Source organism: Protopterus annectens, chromosome 1.part0 (genome assembly GCF_019279795.1).
Source record: "Protopterus annectens isolate FY-2018-M chromosome 1.part0, PAN1.0, whole genome shotgun sequence".
Lineage (NCBI taxonomy): Eukaryota > Metazoa > Chordata > Ceratodontiformes > Protopteridae > Protopterus > Protopterus annectens.
In genome coordinates this window covers 1225032347-1225051898 of record NC_056725.1, presented here as the reverse complement: position 1 = coordinate 1225051898, position 19552 = coordinate 1225032347, and the positions used below count along the sequence as shown (strand labels likewise).

Genomic DNA, 19552 nt, shown 5'->3' with positions numbered 1-19552 from the left:
AGGCCTGGAAGAGGCAAGAAAGAACCAATTCTTAGAAGGCCAATGCTTACTAAATCTGAGAGGCTGCACTTGCAAGAAATCTTTAACAGTTTGCATAGATTTAGCTTTTTCCTCCATCTTTTTAAGTACTTCTTCTGCTTTGTTGCCAAACAGGCGGTCTTGGTTTAAGGGAGCATCCAGCAATTTTATTTTAACATGATCTGGCAAAGATTGCTCCTTAAGCCAAACATGCCTTCTAAGTACAGACCCAGTGACAACAGCCCTGCAAGATGCCTCTAATGAATCAAAACCACATTGCAAAGTAGGTTTTCCAACTTGTTTAGCAGAATGCATTAAATCCTGTAAATCTTTATTTTCAGCACAGTCAGGAATCAACATCGTTTTCTGTTTAAGCAATCCAATAGTATGCTGCTGATACGTTAACGTATGAAACTGGCAGTTTAAGGCCCTAATGGCCAAGGTTGCAGAGGTATATACCATCTATCCAGTGCCCCGGAATCTCTTTCAGAGGGGGTAGGAGTTTTGGCAGTATTAGCCTTAATGCCCTTGGGTCCCTGAGAAATGGTCTCAGGATCCACAGTAGGATTTTGAAAGAGGAACTTGTGAGAGTCAGGAACCCTGTAATACCTATCAGGTTTTCTGGGAGCAGGATGTAAAGAATCAGGGGCCAAACTAGATTCCGAGAAGGCATCATCAACAATGTCCAGTACAGGGGGGATAGCTAAAGGCCTGTGTTGGGGCAAGAGTAAGAAATCCCTAAGCCTCTTTTTAGAGTCAGAGTAATCCTGGCTTTCCCAGCGAAAATGCTCCCTAAGAGTATGCAAGGTTTCACCAAAAGAGAAATCCTCTGGAGGGGAAGCAGAGGGAATGCAGTTCTCTGCATCAGAATCCTTATAGGTCGATGAGGGTAAATCCTGGTCATCAGAGGAAACAGAAATTTCAGAGTCCTCATAAGGAAACTCAGTCCTAGGTCTCTTAGAGGGGGAAGGGTGGCTTCCCCTGATTAAAGAGATAAGGTCTTCAGCCATTCTCATCATTTGTTTTTTTAGGCATAGAGGCCTGACCATGCGGTCTGGGCGTCATTTTTTTAGGCATGGATCGAGTTTTAGGCCTAGAAGAAGAAGATGGCGTCGGTTTAATATGCAAGTCAGTAGGCCTGTATACACCCTCAGAAGCCGGTGCCTGCACAGCGGCTCCGGACCCATCCAAGGTAGAGACATCCGCAGGTTCCCCAGCTGAAGAAGCATCTCGCAGCATACCGGACTCCGAATGGGTCTCAGTAGAGACCTGCGAATCTGAAGTAGCAGGTATCTGGGGCTGCGAAAGTGCCTCACTGAGTACCGGCGAACTGGCGACTAGCTTAGGAGAAGCGTGGTCGGCAGCTTTGGACCTATGCGGTCTGTCTTTATCTTTGCGTTTTTTCGGAAAGTTGGTAGTCAGGTGGCTTACCAAAGCCATTTCTGGATAAATGAACCCGGTACCAAAATATTTAGAAGCGTAAATAAACCGACAAACAGTTTGTTGTTTAAATAAGGCACAAAACCGACAGCGAGGTACATCGTGGTCTGGGCCTAAGCAAGGAATGCAGTACAAATGAAAATCTTTATGAGGTATTTGCTTTCCACAAGAAATACAATTATTAACTTTTACTGACATCTGTTCAGAGCAAGAAAAATTTTCCCCAATGGGGTACTTAGCTTAGTTGAAGACTTTGGTTCTGAAACTCGAAAATGAAAATTTCAGGAGTCGGCCGACCGGCACTTGCGAACTGCTTCTGCTTCGGGCACCGCACAGCAAGAAAGAGTGATGCATGCTTTATACCCCCGACTACCTGACATCATGGAAGATGAGACAGCAACTGACGCAGGACCCAAGACTTTGATAATCAGGCCAACTGAGGGCTACTGCAAGCAAATAACCCAAATGTGATGACTGCAACAGTGAAACACGAAGAACATCTAAAACCCTGACAGATATAGCAAGGAGATTGAACAGAGAGATGAGGCACTCCCAAACAATACCACAGTCATCATGAGTGTCGCTATTTAGCATTTTTCTCCCACACTTCAGACATTGTTTGAAGCCTGAAGTGTTCTTTTTTTCAGACATGTTAAATAAAGTACTACCAAAGGCAGAGCAAAAACAAGTAAATAAAATATTATATAAACAGATAGGGCAAAGAACTAGAAGGAAAAATACCAACAATGGTACTAGGAGATTACCACATCTGGTAGGAAGAAAGGCTGTGTACCAATGATAGTACAAAGACTACCAAATGGTAGTTTGATAGGAAAGTTTTGAAAGAGAGGGTAGAAACTTAGCGATAATCTTAAAAGGGTAGAAATGAGTAAAATAACAGTTGAATAAAAGTATCAAGACTTTCCAATAAGCAATATATATCAAAAAATATAAGACTTTGTAGAGAGGTGGCTTGAACATGGCTTTACGGCTACGTGACAAACAAAATCTGAGGTAACAGGGAGAAGGGTACTATGGGTAAAAGCTTAGCTCGAAAGTTTCTGGCTGGCGCAAACTTGGTATAAGGCTGACTCGGTTCTGAGGACGGAACCGATAACCCATCAGTGATGAATGGAATGAAGATTAACAACATTAGATGGGTAGTTCTCCTCAGACTTCAGCAGGTGTCTCACCATTGACAGTTCAAGCCATACTTTCCACTGAAACATAATGGTGACAGCGTTTAGCTGCTCTATATGGTATCCTTTTTCTGCCTGTTGCAGCACAGAGGGATCAATGAGAGACTGATGGGAACAAAGAGAAGTTCCCATGGTATCAGGCTTCTTTTTATCATTGATTATAATGTATCCACTTATTCTGCATATTCTGTGACTAAGTTAAAACATCTTGTGTCAGCTTTGTCACTGTTGTTTTTCGTTTTATAAATGCATTACCTTAACTGACTCAGCATTGTCATTTATATTCCATTTCTCACCCATTTATTAATTTATTTACATTTGTTAACCGGGTTGTCCGACTGGGTAGACAAAAACCGTTTTCAGCGGAGACTCGGGGAGAAAAGCTCCAAAATAATAAGAACATTATTAAGGTACAAGCAGTCTTTCGGCTTTTCCCGGTTAGGAGTCGCCACAACAGAACTCCAGTCCGCTAATGATTGGCAGTAGATTTTTACGTGTTGGTTTGCCGGGCCTAACGCACAACCTTCAGCGAAGGAACGCCCATTCACACATGTCGACATACAGAAGACGCTCTGAGAATCGAATGTGCAATGTCTAACTGTGAGGCGACAACGCTACCGCAGCATCACCACCGCAGTCTATTAAGGTACAAGCAGTAAACTTAGTTTAAGTAGTGCATTGCTAACAATATGTAAATTAGCTTAACAAAAATATTACAGCAACATATATAGCAACAGAAATACAATATAAACATGCATCCTACAGGCATACAGGAATATATACATATTGTTTTGCAATATATATGAGGTACATAAGTCATGTAGCTTTACAAGGTGAGTCACATCTAAAAGACCAAAATTGGTCACGTAGTTTTACAAGTTTAAACTATTCCAGCAGGACTTTAATCAAGCTGTTTACACTGATTTATAACATTGCACAATGTCTGCTCCCCATACTTCTCTCAGTCACCAATACTACTGGAGTTGTATATGAGACAACTAGCATATACTCACTGAGAAAGTTTTTAATTACAGAACATTTTGCCTGCACTGCCTACCATCTATGACCAGTATTAAAATTGCAGTGCAACTTTTAAAAAGAAGTCAGTGAATAGAGAATCCTATCAGTATTTTAAATGCTTTCTTTTATAATGTGACTCGCTTCCATGAAATGGGAATTTACTCAAGTGATTTAAAATAACACAAATGAATTTGTGTATAAATACATTTTAAAATATAATACACTCACTTTCCTCATGTTCATGTCTCATTATCTGGCATCTTCCATTGTCAAAACAAATCATCAAACAAGGACAGTCTGGTTCAACATAACCTTCTGTTCCAGAATACCAGTGAATTCCAGCTATGCTGACTGCACCAGTCACATTAGTCAAGCAGTTCACTGCCATCTTCATCTGAAAAAAAAAACAGTTTATTTTGCATCATTAGTATCTTCTTTTTAATCTTTTTATGCGCTACATAAACAATTACTGTTAATTTATAAATACTTCCAAAAAAACATGCAAACATCAATCTAAATTATGTCAGCAATGAAACATACTTACAATGAAGTTGCCCTGATTGTCATAAATATGTATTTCTCCATTTGCCATCCCAAAAAGTAGGTTTCTACTGTCTGGGGACCATGCTACATGACACAGCTGAATACCTTTCAATTCTTTTCCCCAAATTCGATTACCTGTAATTATGAAGACAAAAACTATAATGAAGCATGTTCACAAAACATTCATCATGGTGACAACACAAGCTTTAATAGAGTGTTCAAAGACTTTCAGTCTACAACAGCAGCATTGCCAAGTTTAGATAAATCGTGTGACATAATCTTTATACTATGTTCTGATTCTGTGGTTTGAAACTTGTCTTATATTTGTTGGCAGAGGCTGATAGCCCCAAAAATAGAAGTCCCTGAACTTCCTTTATTCACTGGTTTATTGTAGTCTTTTTGGATTTTAGTTTGGAATATGACACTGAAAACAAACTATATGTGCTGCATTCCTTAACCATTTTTATTTAAATGTTGAAACACTGTTTCACCATGATTCTGAAATACTGCATTTGTTTTGTTGTTCATTTTGACTTTGATGTAAATGGATATTTTAAGTTCATAGATTCACATTAGACCATTAGGCAATCAGTCTTCAAACAATTATGAGCCTAGCTAATGAATCATGTTCAAAAGTTTTCTCCTGTCTTAAAGAGGCCAACTCATGATAGAAGAGCTGTGGGAATTTCTGGCTTCCCATTCAATTGTAAGGATTTAATTAGAAAATGGCTAGGTAATTTGGCAAGCAGTGTAAGGCTGTTTCATAGGTAGGGACTGTGCAGATATATGAATCTATCAAACCATCATGTTGTACAACTTTGTTGATGTATATATTAAGGCCTGTTTATGCAGACATTTGAGGAACCATTTGTTTTATGAAGATTATAAGATATCAAGAACAGTATGGTCTTCAAAGCACAAAAAGCTAGATGCAGATCACTGCAGAGGAGTCTACAAGAGGCTACGTACAAGGTGAGAGCTGCCAGTTAGGCAAAATAATTATGGGTCTTGAGGCTAGTGAGCTAAAGTATCTTTGAAGACTCTCAAGTTAAATGATGTATTTTAGCAGGAACATACTAAAGGAGAATCATTATATTCAACAACAGACCTAATAAGAAATGAGCAAAGGGAAGATAAGACTTATGGAGCTACAGGAAACTACTTTGAATATCTGTTGTGCCAGATAAAAGGATTTCCAGATTACTGTGCAGACATGATGGTCAAGTTGTAAACAAGTCAATTTGGAAAGATGTGTCATATATGTAGTATGATGTAAAAGTATTTTGTTTGTCAAAATGAACTATACTTCTTGTTTTTTGCACTTAACCGGTGACTTTTGTCCTTGCACCAATTTTTGTCACAGTTACGTATTAAAGGTTGAATGAACAACACCACCTCGTTTGCAGATGTCTGTAAACTTTGAGAACCACAGGCCAGGACTATTGGCTTGAAGGTACAAGAAGTAAATGCCATACAGGAGGGACCCCAAACATTGAGCCCTGCAGCTGGAAAGTGGCACCTTCAAATCTAACTATATGGATTTTGTCAGTCATCTGGTATCTATCTTCTTCTGTACAATATATTTATATTCAGCTTTATATTGCAGGCTATAAACAAGAAGAGTAATATCAAAGGCTGTGGCCAAGTCAAGATAAGTTGAATGTTCTGTATAAGCACTACACACCACTTTAGTGACTTCCTCAAAGAAGTTAATGAGATTAAAGAGGTAGGACCTGCATTTGACAAAGCCAAACTGATGTGGGTTAATGAATAAGAGGTTTATAATGTCTAAATGTACAAGGTCAAAAACTGTACATTCAACAGCTTTACACATGAGATGAGTGAACTTTCCGGGTCTGTTGTTGGACCACCCTTATGGAAAAGCATAAAAAATGTTTTTTTCCAGGCTTCAAGAAAGTAACCCATGGAGAGGCTTATCTCATCAATTAATACTTAGCAGGCTCTCAATTTACATCTGAACAACAAAACAACTGACTGTTTAAAAAGCTGTTGTAGCAATAAAACCGAATATGTCAAATGGCAAGATGCTTATTCAATGTACTTGTCAGTAAATAGTTACTTCTAAAGCCTCTGCTACTATATTCATAAATAACATGCATACTGCCACTAAAAGAGCCACCATAATTCAATATGTGGATAACTCAACCATAATATGCTCTGACCCTAATACCTCATAACTTGAAGCTGTTACTGAAGAGGTCTTCTCATCAAACTAGTTTAAGGATGTAAAGGGATAAACCCTTAACTACTCTGTGGGCAACCAAAGTTTGAGTATTGTCCTGGGTGCCTGTAGCAGCTGGCAACGAGGAAGGAAGTTTGGGGACATTGCTGATTTGCCCATTTCTAGAAGGTCTGAACTGGCTCTGGCTTGCCACAAGAGAGTGACACATCTGAAACACTACATGTAACTCAGCAGAGTTCAAGTCAGCTAAGCTCATGCTATCAGTGTTTAGCACCAGTAAAACAAAGGGTAATTCAGTATGCAGATGACTACTTTCCCTTATGGGTCAGCAACAGAAGGCTCAGAGGAGCAAATGAGGTTGAGGGAGGTATCCCCAATGGGGAGAGGGTAGGCTACCTCCCAAGACCAGCAAGTTGGTCTGCTCCCTAAAATACACCTCTTGCAATGAACAGAAGGGCTAAATAGGATTCTTGGGCAGGAACAAATGGGTCATGGTGCTCTTGCTCAGCATGGGAATGGCCAGCTCCTGTGTCCTCTGAATTAATAGGCTTACTGGGTGACTGTGAGTTGGTAGTAGAGTCATTTGTCAAAGTTCTGGATGGGAAAAAGGAAGCCTTCTCATCCGTTTTTATAGGTTCATAGGTGTATACTAGGCTAATGGCCCTGGAGCCTTTACAAGCCTAGCCCATAGGACTACCCTGGCATCATGCCACTCGACCTTAGTTCCCAGTGCCTCTGTCAAGCAGAGCCACTGGAGTGATCCCCAGGGTGAATTTTCTATTTCCCATCCAATCATCACGACTTCTCTTGAAGAAGGTCAGTGAGGTGCTCTGCTTGACATGTATGGGAAGTCTATTCCATAACATGGGCAGTCTCTGGGTTATGAACCTGTCCCTCCAGCATGTCCTCTTGATTGTGGTAATGAGGTTGAGGTCTCTGGAGCATGTGGTGCAGAGGGATTGGGATTTCTTTAGATGTAGCACTTCTAACATAGCTGGGTCAGACATGGCTTTGTAAGTGAAGCACCTCTAAGTAGGCGATATGAGACAGAGAATAGTTGGAGTTTTTTTGAGTCTGTCCATATAGAACAAGTGTTTAAGGCCTAGGATCCTCTTTGTGAGGTACTTTTGTGGCCTCTCCAGTTGTTGCAGATGTCTAGTGAGGTACATGCCAAATGGGGCATTGTACTCGATGACTGGCCTAATGAGGGAAGAGTAGAGGGAGACAACATCCTCTTTCTTCCTGGATGCAAAACCCTTAGTAATGAAATGTGCCACATAGAAGGACTTTCTTTTTCTTTTACTCAAAAGATTTTTATTACTTTTCCATTAGGATTTATCGTATAAATTATTAATACAATGTTTAATTCATAGAAGGACTTTCTGACCACAATGGCAATCTGGTGGTCAAAAGAGAGGTTGCTGTTCACCTGTGTTCCCAGATCTCTTACAATGCCTTCTGTAATCAGTGGACTATCACTGATGTGGTAATTCAAGGGAACCAGTTTTTCCCCAAGGGGATGACGTCACATTTTTTTGGCACTGAGCTTAAAGCCATGATTCTGACACCAGTAGTTGGTCTAAGTGAAGTCTTTCTGTAGGATATCAACATGACTTGGAGAGTTAATAATAGCTCCCAACTTGCAATCGTCTGTGAACTTTGTCAGCCAGAGTCCCTTCGTGTTGGCCTGGACTTCAGAGATGTAGATACCAAACAGGAGAGGACCTAGGACCGAACTCTGTGGGACTCCACTCGTGACTGGTCAGCAGTCTGACGTGGAGTCAGCTACCTTCACACTGTGGGTTCTACCTGTGAGCCAGTTTGCAACCCACCTAGTGATATAGGGGTTGATGCCTAGCTTAGTGAGTTTTTCTATGATTCCTGAGTGGGGAATGTTATCAAATGCCTTGGCCAGATCAAGGTAGGCTGTATGAACCACCTTGCCTTCATCCACAGCTCTGGTGACTGACTCAATAGCTTTGCATATCAGACTCGTCAGGCTAATGAGGTGATAGTTCCCAGCATCTGTAGTCACTCCTCCTTTGTGGAGAGGGATGACTGTAGCAGTGCGCCATTCGGTAGGGACAAAGCCTGAGGTGAGGGTGTGACTGAACAGGGCACACAGGTAAGGTGCCAGTTCACTCTGTAGTTCATGTAGAATACAGCCAGGGATATTGTCAAGTCCCATGGAAGCTGTATTCTTGGCCTTGGACAGTGCTGTTTTAACCTGTGCAGCAGTAATACTGGGTGCCTGGCAATCTACTGATATTGTGATTGGTCCTTTAGGAGGGGGGGGAGAGGGGTAAAGCTGGCAGTGAATCTGCTGGCTAGTATATTGTCAATATCTGTTGGCTTGGTGGAGGTGGTACCATTGTGCAGTAGCTCAGAGCAAATCTGGGTACTGCCGTGGATATTCTTTACTTAACTATAGAAGGTATTGCGGTTGTCTTTACTATCTGCTGCAATTCTGTTTTCATAGCTAGCTTTAGAAGATTTGATGAGGGATCTCAACTTTTTGTTGAGGCTGATAAGGGAGTTTTTCCAGTCTTGGGACTTCACCTTATTCCGCATCAGTTTCTTCCTTCTGTTGTCGAGTTTGTTTATGGCAGGGGGACCACCAGAGTGGCTTCCTTTTTTTGGAGGAGAGCGTCTTGGTTCTATTGGGTATGGCGAGATCAATGCATTTGTGTACGTGTTCGAACAGTGCATTGGGTGTATGATTCTGTGGTCATGCAACTATTCTCCATTTGCATGGGTGCCGTGATGTTAGCCACCTCTGTTTTTAGGAGCCCAAAGTTAGTTTTGGAGATGTTTTTCATGGTGGTTACCTTTGCAGGGGGTGGGAGGGATGTGGATTTCCAAGGTGATTAGTTTGTGGTCGGATCTAACCATGGAGGAGTTGACTATTGGTGTAGAGCAATGGTTGCCCATGTTAGCAATGACGAGGTCAAGGATACTGTTACCTCTAGTGGGGGTAAGAACAAGCTGGTCCAGGGCATTGGAATTAACGAATTCCAGGAAACATTGGGCATGTGCATTAGTACATGACTAGTTTTCCCAGTTAATGGCAGGGTAGTTGAAGTCACCCAATGTGACAGTGTTAGGTTGGACCCTAATAATCTTCAGGGTGCTTAGGAACATGGAGTGCGAGTCTTGGGACATGGTTGGGGACCTACAGCAGGCTACGACCTGAATCGCTGTCTTACTCAATGTTAGCTGCACCTGAAGTACCTCAGATGTGTTATGTTGGGCTACCAGTCTGGAGGTGTGCACGTCCTTTATGAATATGGAAACACCACCACCTTTGGAGCTTCAGTCCAAGTTCTGGGATGAAAGGTGTGGAATGAGTTATAGCCTGGTAGTGCAGGGGTGCTTTCTGCTGCCTTGAACCAGGTCTCTGTTACAGCACAAATGTCGATGTTCTCCATTTTAAGGAGTGCTTCGAGTGAGTGCATTTTGAGATTTAGACTTCTAGCACTGAGCAGCATGACCCTCAGACTGCATTTGTTTGTAGCTATTACAGTGGTAATTTGGTCTTTGGAACACTGCCTAAAAAGGCACTATAGGTGTGGCAAAAGCCTTGGCCAGTATCCGGAAGCCCAGGGGTGAAAGATGCAGGCCATCTTCGGCAAAGCATCGAGGTCTGTCAATCATGTCGTCCCAGGCAGACAGATACTGGATCCCCTTAGAATGACACCAGAAACTTAGCCAATTGCTGAAATCAATCATTTTCTCCTGTACTGTGGTATCATTCTGGGTGATGGCAGGATGCTGCTCAAGGTCAGGGTTATACCCGCCTGGGCTACATAATGCGAGAGCTCTTCCATGTCTCTTTTCATGTAGTCCAGGTATGTACGTTTCAGGTCATTCACACTCACACATGTACAATGACAGAGTCATATTTGTATCTGTTGTTGAGGGACCTGAGTGCATGAGTTATGCGGCGGATCCTGGCACCTGACAGGCAGCTGACTGCTACTTTCACCTTATTCAGCCTAGTGAGTGGAACATCAGCGTGCCTCACTATCGAGTCACCTATGACTAGTGTGTTGGGCATGCTGTTTTGCCTTAGGGGTTTTGGTTGAGTGGCACACTGTTTAGGAGAGTTATGTGTCTCGTGATTAATGCTGTGTTGTGGTGGTCGAGTGTGTTTCTGCCTTGGAGATCTCTGCTGTTTGGGTAGATTTTTATTGAGAGCCTCCACAAAGGTGGGTGTGTGGGTTGTGTTTTTATGTGAAGGCAGTGCTGAAATGGCGAAAACAGTCAAAATTACATTTAAAGCAAATAAGCAATCCTGCTCATGTCTAGAATGTATCCAGCGGAAAAAAAAGTCAATATCACATATTACAATGGAAACAGTGTCTCACACCAAACTTCTTAGTTTCATTAAGGATGAAAATCTGAAGCTTGACCTTCAACATACTATACAAACATCCCATTGTAAACTAGGACAATTTACATACAACAAAACTACATCTCACTGATCACAGCTAAACAGCTACAGAAAACATTTTCTTATTACCAAGACTTTGGTATACATCCTTAGTTTTCACAAACTCAAAGGTATCACAGTTAGTCAAGCTTATACAGTGAGTATTACAATAACATTTGGTACAAATTTACCAAAAAGATCAATCACATCACTTAAAGCACTAAACATGTTAACTACCTAGAACGTCCAAACAAACTATAAGGTGGCTTATAAGATTCTATATCAATCAACAGCTGCTTCAACTACACCCATTCTTCTCCAGCAGTATAGTCCTGATAGATGGTAGATATCCAAAGACTGATTACTGACTAAAATGGAAAAAAAATCAAACAATACTCAGTGATTCCTTATGCTCAGAACATGTAGCCAAACTCTGAACAACCCCCCCCCCCCTTTAGTTAACTAGGGCAAAAATATCACTTCCTTCAAGCAAACCTAAAATTACACCCCAAAAAAGTACAGTTTTGTACCTACCATAAATGTAGATGTTCGAAGATCCACATTGCTGCAGTCCTAACACTTGGGTAGTCCGCTGTCCCAGTCGGCCCGAATACCAAAGTATATGGCTGACGTCGGTCAAGGCGCATTAGTCTGACGTCAGGACGTCAGGGTACAAATGCGCATGACCGACGTCATATCCTCAGTCTTTTCTTGCCCCAGATGTCAGAAGACCCTAAAAAGATAAGGCCAAAACCAAAAAACACCAAACACTCCTGCACCAAATATATAGACAATATATACAAATTTACAAGAGTATAACCCCACCCACACAACCACCCCTAAACACAGAGGGGAAGGAGGGAGGGTAAATTGGACTGCAGCAATGTGGATCTTCGAACATCTACATTTATGGTAGGTACAAAACTGTACTATGTTCTTCATTCCACATTGCTGCAGTCCTAACACTTGGGTAGAATCCCAAAGCAGAGGTAAGGGAGGCTGGCAAATCATAAAGAAGCAGGAGCTGTCAACATGCCCTGCAAAATAGCCGTGGCAAAACCAGCCCTAGATTTAGAGTAGAGAGGAAGGTGGTAATGCTTAGAGAAAGTATGCACTGAACTCCAAGTAGCTGCCTCCAAAATATCCTTAGTTGCCACCCCTTAGAAATGCTGTTGAAGTGGCAGTAGCCCTAGTGGAATGAGGCCTAATCCCAGCTGGAATCTCCTTGCCATGATGGGAATAACAAAATGCAATGCAAAACCCAATCCACTTAGAAATAGTTTGTTTTGACACAGGCTTGCCCTGAGAACTCAAAGCAAAAGAAACAAACAACTGCTGAGACTGCCTAAAATCCTTAGTCCTGCTTAAATAATAACGCAACTGCCTGTGTACATCTAAAGTGTGCAAAATCTTTTCCCCTTATTTTGGGGATCTGCATAAAAAGTAGGCAAATGAATAGTTTGGTTTAAAGCCACACTAGAAACCACCTTAGGCATAAAGGAAGGATTAGTACGTAATGATACCCTATCCTTATGGAAAATCAAAAGGCTCAACCGCCATAAGGGCCTGCAATTCAGAAACCCTTCTTGCAGAAGTAATGGCCAACAAAAAAGCAGTCTTCCATGACAAGTATTTCAATTCAGCAGTAGCCGCAGGCTCAAAAGGTTGTAGAGTAAGTTTCTCCAACACAAAATTGAGATCCCAAGCAGGAGTAGGAGCTCACGGGGGTCTTATATTCTTTGCCCCTCTAAGAAATTGCTTGAACAAAGGATGAGAAAACAATGGTGGGTCACAATCATAGTGAGCTGAAATTGCTGCAGCATGAATCTTAATGAAAGAGAAAGACAAACCTTTGTCCAATAACTCAGTAAGATATTGAAGAGCCACACTCAAATTAGGCTCAGAAACCTCCAAATTCTTTGCTGCACTCCAAAATAAAAATCTCTTCCATTTTTCTGCGTACACTTTCCTTGTACTAGGTCTTCTGGCTTCCATAATCACATTCAAAACTTGTTGAGGAAGTTGAGACCTGCTGTGTTTCAAAACAGAATATGCCAGGCTGTTAGATGAAGAGAGTGAAGCTTGACATTGAGTAGATGACCGTCCCTCTGAGACAATAGGTGTGGAATCAAAGGTAAAGGCCATGGAGGCTTCCTTACCAGACTCCTCAGTAATGGGTACCAGTGTTGCCGAGGCCAATCTGGAGCTATTAAAATCATCCTTGGCTTGTCTTGTCTGACCTTTAGGAGTACCTTTGGGAGAAGAGGCAGAGGTGGAAAGGCATACACATGAAGATTTTTCCAACTGAAAGAAAGAGCATCCACTTTCCAAGCTGTGTGATGAAACCTTTTCGCAAAACTTTGGCAGCTGGTGGTTTAGTGGAGAAGCGAACAGATCTATGTCTGGAGTTCCCCATGACACTGTCAATTTCCGAAATACATGAAGATCCAGTTTCCACTCGTGGGGATCCATGATTTGCCTGCTTAACACATCTGCTAAGGAGTTCTGTGCTCCTGGCAGAAACCTTGCCTGAAGAGTTAGTTGCAAGCTGAGCGCAGTCTCCCATAAAATCATTGCTTGCCTGCATAGAGGGTAAGAATGCGTTCCCCCTTGTTTGTTGATGTACCACATGACAGTTGTGTTGTCTGTTAGAATCAACACCTGCCCTGGAATAAGCAACCCCTTGAAAGCCATTAATGCAAACTGGACTGCTAACATCTCCTTCATGTTGATATGTAGATGCTGTAGTCTGGCAGGCCACTTGTCTTGTATCCACTTTCCATTCAGATGAGCTCCCCAAGCTATGTCTGAGGCATCTGTCGTTAGAATCTGACTCGCCTCTGGCCGGGTCACAGAGAGTCCCTTGTTTAGGTGACATTCCTGAGCCCACCACAAAAATTCCTTTTGAATGCAAGGTATTATTTGAATGACAGTGTCCAAATCCTGGCAGTGCTGTGTCCATACATTTTTGAGATACCATTGCAGCTTCCTCATATGCAGTTTGGCATTGGGAAGCACCAGAATACAAGATGCCATGAACCCTAAGGCTTGAAGGACTGTCCTTGCAGTCAGCCCGGACTGAAGAGATAGTTGATGGAAGTAAAGGGAAAGATTCTTTTGCTTGTCCGGGGTTAAAAAGGCCATCTGGGTTGCTGTATTCAGTCTCACACCCAGAAAGCACATGTCTTGAGAGGGTACTAGACTGGACTTTATTTCGTTCACAGAATACCCCAGGCATCTTAGCACTGCTATCACATATTCCAAATGCTGTAAAAGGTCTTCCTTTTCTTGAGCCAGAATCAGGCAGTCGTCCAAGTAAGGATAGATTTGTATTCCTTTTAGCCTGAAGTAAGCTATCACTGGAGCCAGAACCTTTGTGAATACTCTGGGCGCAGTAGATAAGCCAAAGGGCAATGCAGAGAACTGATAATGGGAATTCCCAGCTCGAAAACGCAGATACTTCCTGCAACTTAGTCTGATAGGTACATGAAGGTAAGCATCCTTGAGATCTAAAGTTACCATCCAGTGATCTTTGCCCAGCAGTGGTAAAAGCTGTTGTAACGTCAACATTTTGAACTTGGGAATGTCCAAATAAGTGTTGAGGATAGATAAATCCAAAATTGGTCTCCACGTGTTCCCCTTCTTTGGTACTAGGAACAGGCGAGAATAAAATCCTAGGCCCCTTTCTGGCACAGGAACCGGCTGAATGGTCCCTATTTGGAGTAACAGAGAAATTTGCTTGTGAGCCTCTTTTCTTTGTAGAGGAGGAATGTCTGGCATGCCTTTGAAAGGAGGCAAGGTATGGAAATAAAACCTGTAACCGTGGTGAATGATATCCAATACCCATCTGTCTTGGGTAATTAAACTCCAATTTTCTTTGAAAAGTGCCAGCCTTCCTCCCAAAGGTGCTGCCAGACGAGAAAGCACTGGCAGCTGAAAAGGCAGGTCATTGGGTCTGTTTACGAAAGGACTGACCCCTGCCCTCACCGGAAGACTGAGCAGGTGAACTCCCTGTTCTAGGCCTAAAAGAACCTTGAGCTCTGCCCCTACCACGTCTAGACCTACCCCTAGACTGGGAATCATAAGCAGGATATGTCCATCCCTTAGTAGGCCAATTTCTACTAAACTTGGAGGCTGAACCTGCAAAAAATCTTTAACAGTCTGCATAGACTTAGCCTTGTCCTCCATTTTCTTTAAAACTGCTTCCACAGGCGAACCAAACAACACGTCAGACTGTAACGGAGCATCCAAAATCCTTGTCTTAACATGCTCAGCTAAATTCTGATCCCTCAGCCAGGCGTGCCTCTGAAGAACAGAACCAGTGGCAGCCACCCTCGAAGAGGCCTGCACAGCATCAAAACCACATTGCAAGGAATGCTTACCCACCTGTTCTGACACATGAACTAAATCCTGCAACTCTTTACACTCAATACCTTCCGCCAAAGCATCCACCTTAGACTTCAATTGTGAAAGGAGATAATTTTGATATTTTAACATGTGGAACTGGCAATTCAAAGCCCTCATGGCTAAAGTGGAAGAAGTATACACTTTCTTTCCCCATCTATCCAAAGCCCTTGCCTCTTTATCAGGAGGAACAGGATTTTTAACAACAGAAGCCTTAACACCTTTAGGCCCCTGAGAAACAGTTTCTGGGTCTGCCCTAGGACTCTTAAAAGATACTTATGAGCTTCAGGCACCCTATAATACCTATCTGGTTTAACTGGGGCAGGAGGCAAAGAATCAGGGTTCAGGGAAGCCTCTGCAAAAACATCTTCCACCACATCCAGAACAGGAGGAATAGCTAAAGGCCTATGCTGGGGTAAAAACAAAATTCCCTAAGCCTCTTCCTGGAATCAGAGAAATGTTGACCTACCCATTTAAAATGCTCCCTCATGGAATGAAGAGTCTCTGAAAAGAAAAATCCTCAGGAGGAGAAGCCAAGGAGTAGAATCATCCACATCAGAATCAGAATAAGGAGGATACTCCTGCAAGTCTTCAGCCGAAGACTCAGAAGCCTCGAACACTGCTCAAAACTCTCAAGCTCAGGTTCCACCCTAGGCCTCTTATCAGGAGGGGGCATAGAACCTCTAATCATAGTAATCAAATCTTCTGCCATTTTAAGCATATGTTTCTTAGGCAAAGATCCTGAAGAACTAGGAGAGACCCCCACTGAAGTTAAACCTGGCCTGCCTCTCAAAGAAGCCTTGGAAACAGAAGGGAGGGCCTAACCACCTTAGGAAGAGAGGGAGAACAGCCACCTGAGAAGCCCCTTCAGCCTGGCCTACCTCCTGAGAGGACACATCTTGTAACAGTAAAGTCTCTCCCTGAGACTCCAAAGAAACTTCTGGCAGAACCTCCGGCTCCACTGAGCCTTCTAAAGAACCGACGTCCGGGACTGACGGTTCTTCCAACCTAGGCTTTGCTGCTTTGTCCTTGCGCTTTTTGAAGCGGGCGCCGGAGCATCCGGCGGCATTTTATAATTACAACGCTTCCCGAAAACTAACCTGGCACAGTCTAATCTTCTCTTTATAGTGCGTTTGTTAAATCTAGCACAAGAGCGACATCCAACAACGTCGTGCTCAGGCCCTAAACAAGGTATACACAAGGTATGGTAATCCCTATGAGGTATCTGTTTCCCACAAGAAATACAGTTATTCACTTTTTCTGACATCCGGTTAAATACTGAGGCAAGAAAAAACCAAAATATTCCCCAACGGGGTACTTAGCCAACTTTGATTCGGTCTGAAACTCCGACTTCAGAAAATTTCAGAACGCCAACCTGCACTCGCAAAACTGCTTCTGCATCGGACCATGCGGCAAAAAAGACTGAGGATATGACGTCGGTCATGCGCATTTGTACCCTGACGTCCTGTCGTCAGACTAATGCGCCTTGACCGACGTCAGCCATATACTTTGGTATTCGGGCCGACTGGGACAGCGGACTACCCAAGTGTTAGGACTGCAGCAATGTGGAATGAAGAACATCTTCTGGTTGCACCACTACTACTCTCCATGCCAATTATGTATAGCATATGCAGTGAAACTAAGCCATGGAAATAACCTGCACTGACTGGTCTTGCTGTGCTCTCACCATGATTACTCAACATCATTATTTATGTTGCTAAAATACCAGTTATTCAACAACTGACTTCACAGGCTCATAGGTTTATACTAAGCTAATGATCACCAATGTCTTTATTAGCCTAGTGGTACAACCCAATCCAGTTTTGTCCTTGAGTACCTTAGACATCTATATGGTGGGGTATGTTAGTAAGGAGGTAGCCAAGGGTTATGGAGGGTGGTAAGTAAGTTGGTAAATAATTTACTTACTGTTGACCTCTATCAAGAAACATGGGGACCAGACTGAGGTAAATTTGCAATTTTGAGTCCAATAATTAAGGTTTTGTTTGAATAGGGTCAGACATGAACTCTGCTTCACGTGGATGGGAAGCTTATTCCACAGCATTGTGATCTTTGAGAAACATAGCAGTCTCTCCAGCATGTTCTATTCATGTCCTAGGCAAAGTGCATGTCCTTGAATCTAGTGTTTCTAGTGGTGCTTGTTTTGCAGATGTGCAAGACATCTATCAGAACTGGATCCGAGGATGTCTTATATGCCAGGCAATGACTGCCTCTTAATAATCTGTAGGAGACTGAGTACAGAGATAGGGCTTTAAGGCAATCTGTGTAGGACAGGATACTCAAACCCTGGATTGTCCTGGTGAGAAACCTTTGAGGGTGTTCCAGTTGTTGCAAGTGCCTGGCTAGGTACATGTCAAAGGGTGCACTGTACCCAATGATGGGACTGATAGGGGGGTGAGTTGAGTGGTACTATTACTTCCTTGGACCTGGATGCCTTACCCTTGCTTATGAGTTGTGCAAAATAGAATGATTTTCTTCTAACTTGGCTAAATGCTGGTCGAACTCAAATTTACTGTCTCCATATGCTCCCAGATCCACAATTACTGGGTCAACTCTTAGAGGTGTTTTATCGATGGAGTAATTGGCTCACATAAATATTTTCCAAAAGGGCACTATAATGCACTTCTTCACATTGTGTTTTAATCCATGGCTTTGGCATCAGTCATTTGTTTGTGCTAGATCCTCTTGTAGGATGTAGGTGTCGTGGAAGGCAATCTAAGATATCTCCCAATTTACAGTCATCTCTGAATCTGGAGAGCCATAGGCCTTTGACATTAGCCTTGACTTCTGAGAAGTAGATGCCAAAATGGAGCATGCCCAACATGGAGCCCTGGGGTACTCTGCTGGTGATCATTCTCCTACTGGTGATAGTCTCACTCATCCTGACTTCCTGGGTTCTGTCTGTGAGCCAGCCAACAATCCAGCAATTTATGTAGGGAGTTATGTCTAGTTCTGAGTGTTTGTCAACAATACCTGAGTGGGGTAGTGTATTGAATGCCTTGGTCAGGTCAAAGTAGGTGGTGTGTACAATTTTCCCCTTATCCATACCCTTGATGACCCTCCTGAAGAAGTCTACCAGATTTAGTAGGCGAGGCCTTCCATTAACGACAAAATGTGACTGCTGCTAAAGTCTTTGCTCATCATTTTCTGTGATAATTTGTTACATGGTTTTGCACATTAGACTTGACAGACTGATGGGTATGTAGTTCCTGGGGTCTGTTGATAGTGCACCCTTATAAAGAGGGATGACTGTTGCATCCATCCATTCACCTGGAAAGTAACCTGTTTTTATGCTGTAGATGAACAGTGCATCAAGTGGTCCAGCTAAGTCATATTTTAGGTAATTTAGGAGGCAACCAGGGATATTGCAGATCCCACTGAAGCAGTGTCTTTGGCCTACCAAGTGCCACCAGGACCTGCTCCCTGTTGACAGTTGAGGGTTGATATGCTACCAGAAATTTTACAGGAGGTAGTGGGGGGAGTGAACTTGCATGCTAAATTTAGCAGCCAGTAGATTCACTGTCACCCTGGTCATTGTGCCATTTACCAACAGCTCTGCACACTGCTGAGTGCTACCGTTAAGGCTCCTGATATAGCTGAAGAAGGCTTTGTGATTGTCTTTAGCCTGGGAGGCTATTCTGACCTTGAAATTGGCCTTTTCAGACTTTATAAGACTTACTAGTTTCTTGTTTAGTTGAATCAGGGAGCTCTTGTCTCTATAAGAATTGCTCTTCCTGATTTTGGCCATGACTTTCTTCTTTTGTTATATAACCTGTTAAAGTAAGCAGACCAGTTGGCATAATGGTTAAGGTCTTTGCCTCCTCTGCACAAAGCAGTGTTTTTGGCCTTAACAAGTGCAACCAGGATCTGCTCCCCAGTGACAGTTGGGGGAGATACTCTAGTAGGAATTTCACAGGGGCTAGTGGGAGAGAGTGTGGGGGTGATGTTAAAGCTAAATTTAACGGCCAGTAGATTCGCTATGTCACTCTAGTCAATGAAGGTTGTGCCCCTTGCCACCAGTTCTGCACATAGTTGACTGTTACTGTTAAAGCTTCTTGGCATAGCTGAAGAAGGTCTTGTGATTGTCCTTAGCCTGGAAGGCTAAACCCAACCTCATAACTGGCCTTATCAGACTTAATAAGACCTCTCAGTTTCTTGTTTAGTTGAATCTGAGAGGTCTTGTCTCTGTCAGAGTTGTTCTTCCTAATTTTGGCAATGATTTTTTTTAATTTGTTATATACCCTGTTAAGGTAAGAAGATCAACTGGCATAATGA

At 42.6% G+C, this 19552-nt stretch overlaps 1 protein-coding gene across 1 annotated transcript in view; it reads right to left on the bottom strand.

Moving 5' to 3' along the window:
* The window catches only part of WDR35 (WD repeat domain 35), a 2872164-nt gene that overhangs the window by 2468624 nt on the left and 383988 nt on the right, over positions 1 to 19552 (bottom strand). The window contains exons 6-7 of the mRNA XM_044065775.1: positions 4222 to 4355; positions 3906 to 4071 (exon numbers count right to left, since the gene is read on the bottom strand). Coding sequence (XP_043921710.1) covers positions 3906 to 4071; positions 4222 to 4355 — 300 coding nt within the window. The remainder of the gene's footprint in view (positions 1 to 3905; positions 4072 to 4221; positions 4356 to 19552) is intronic.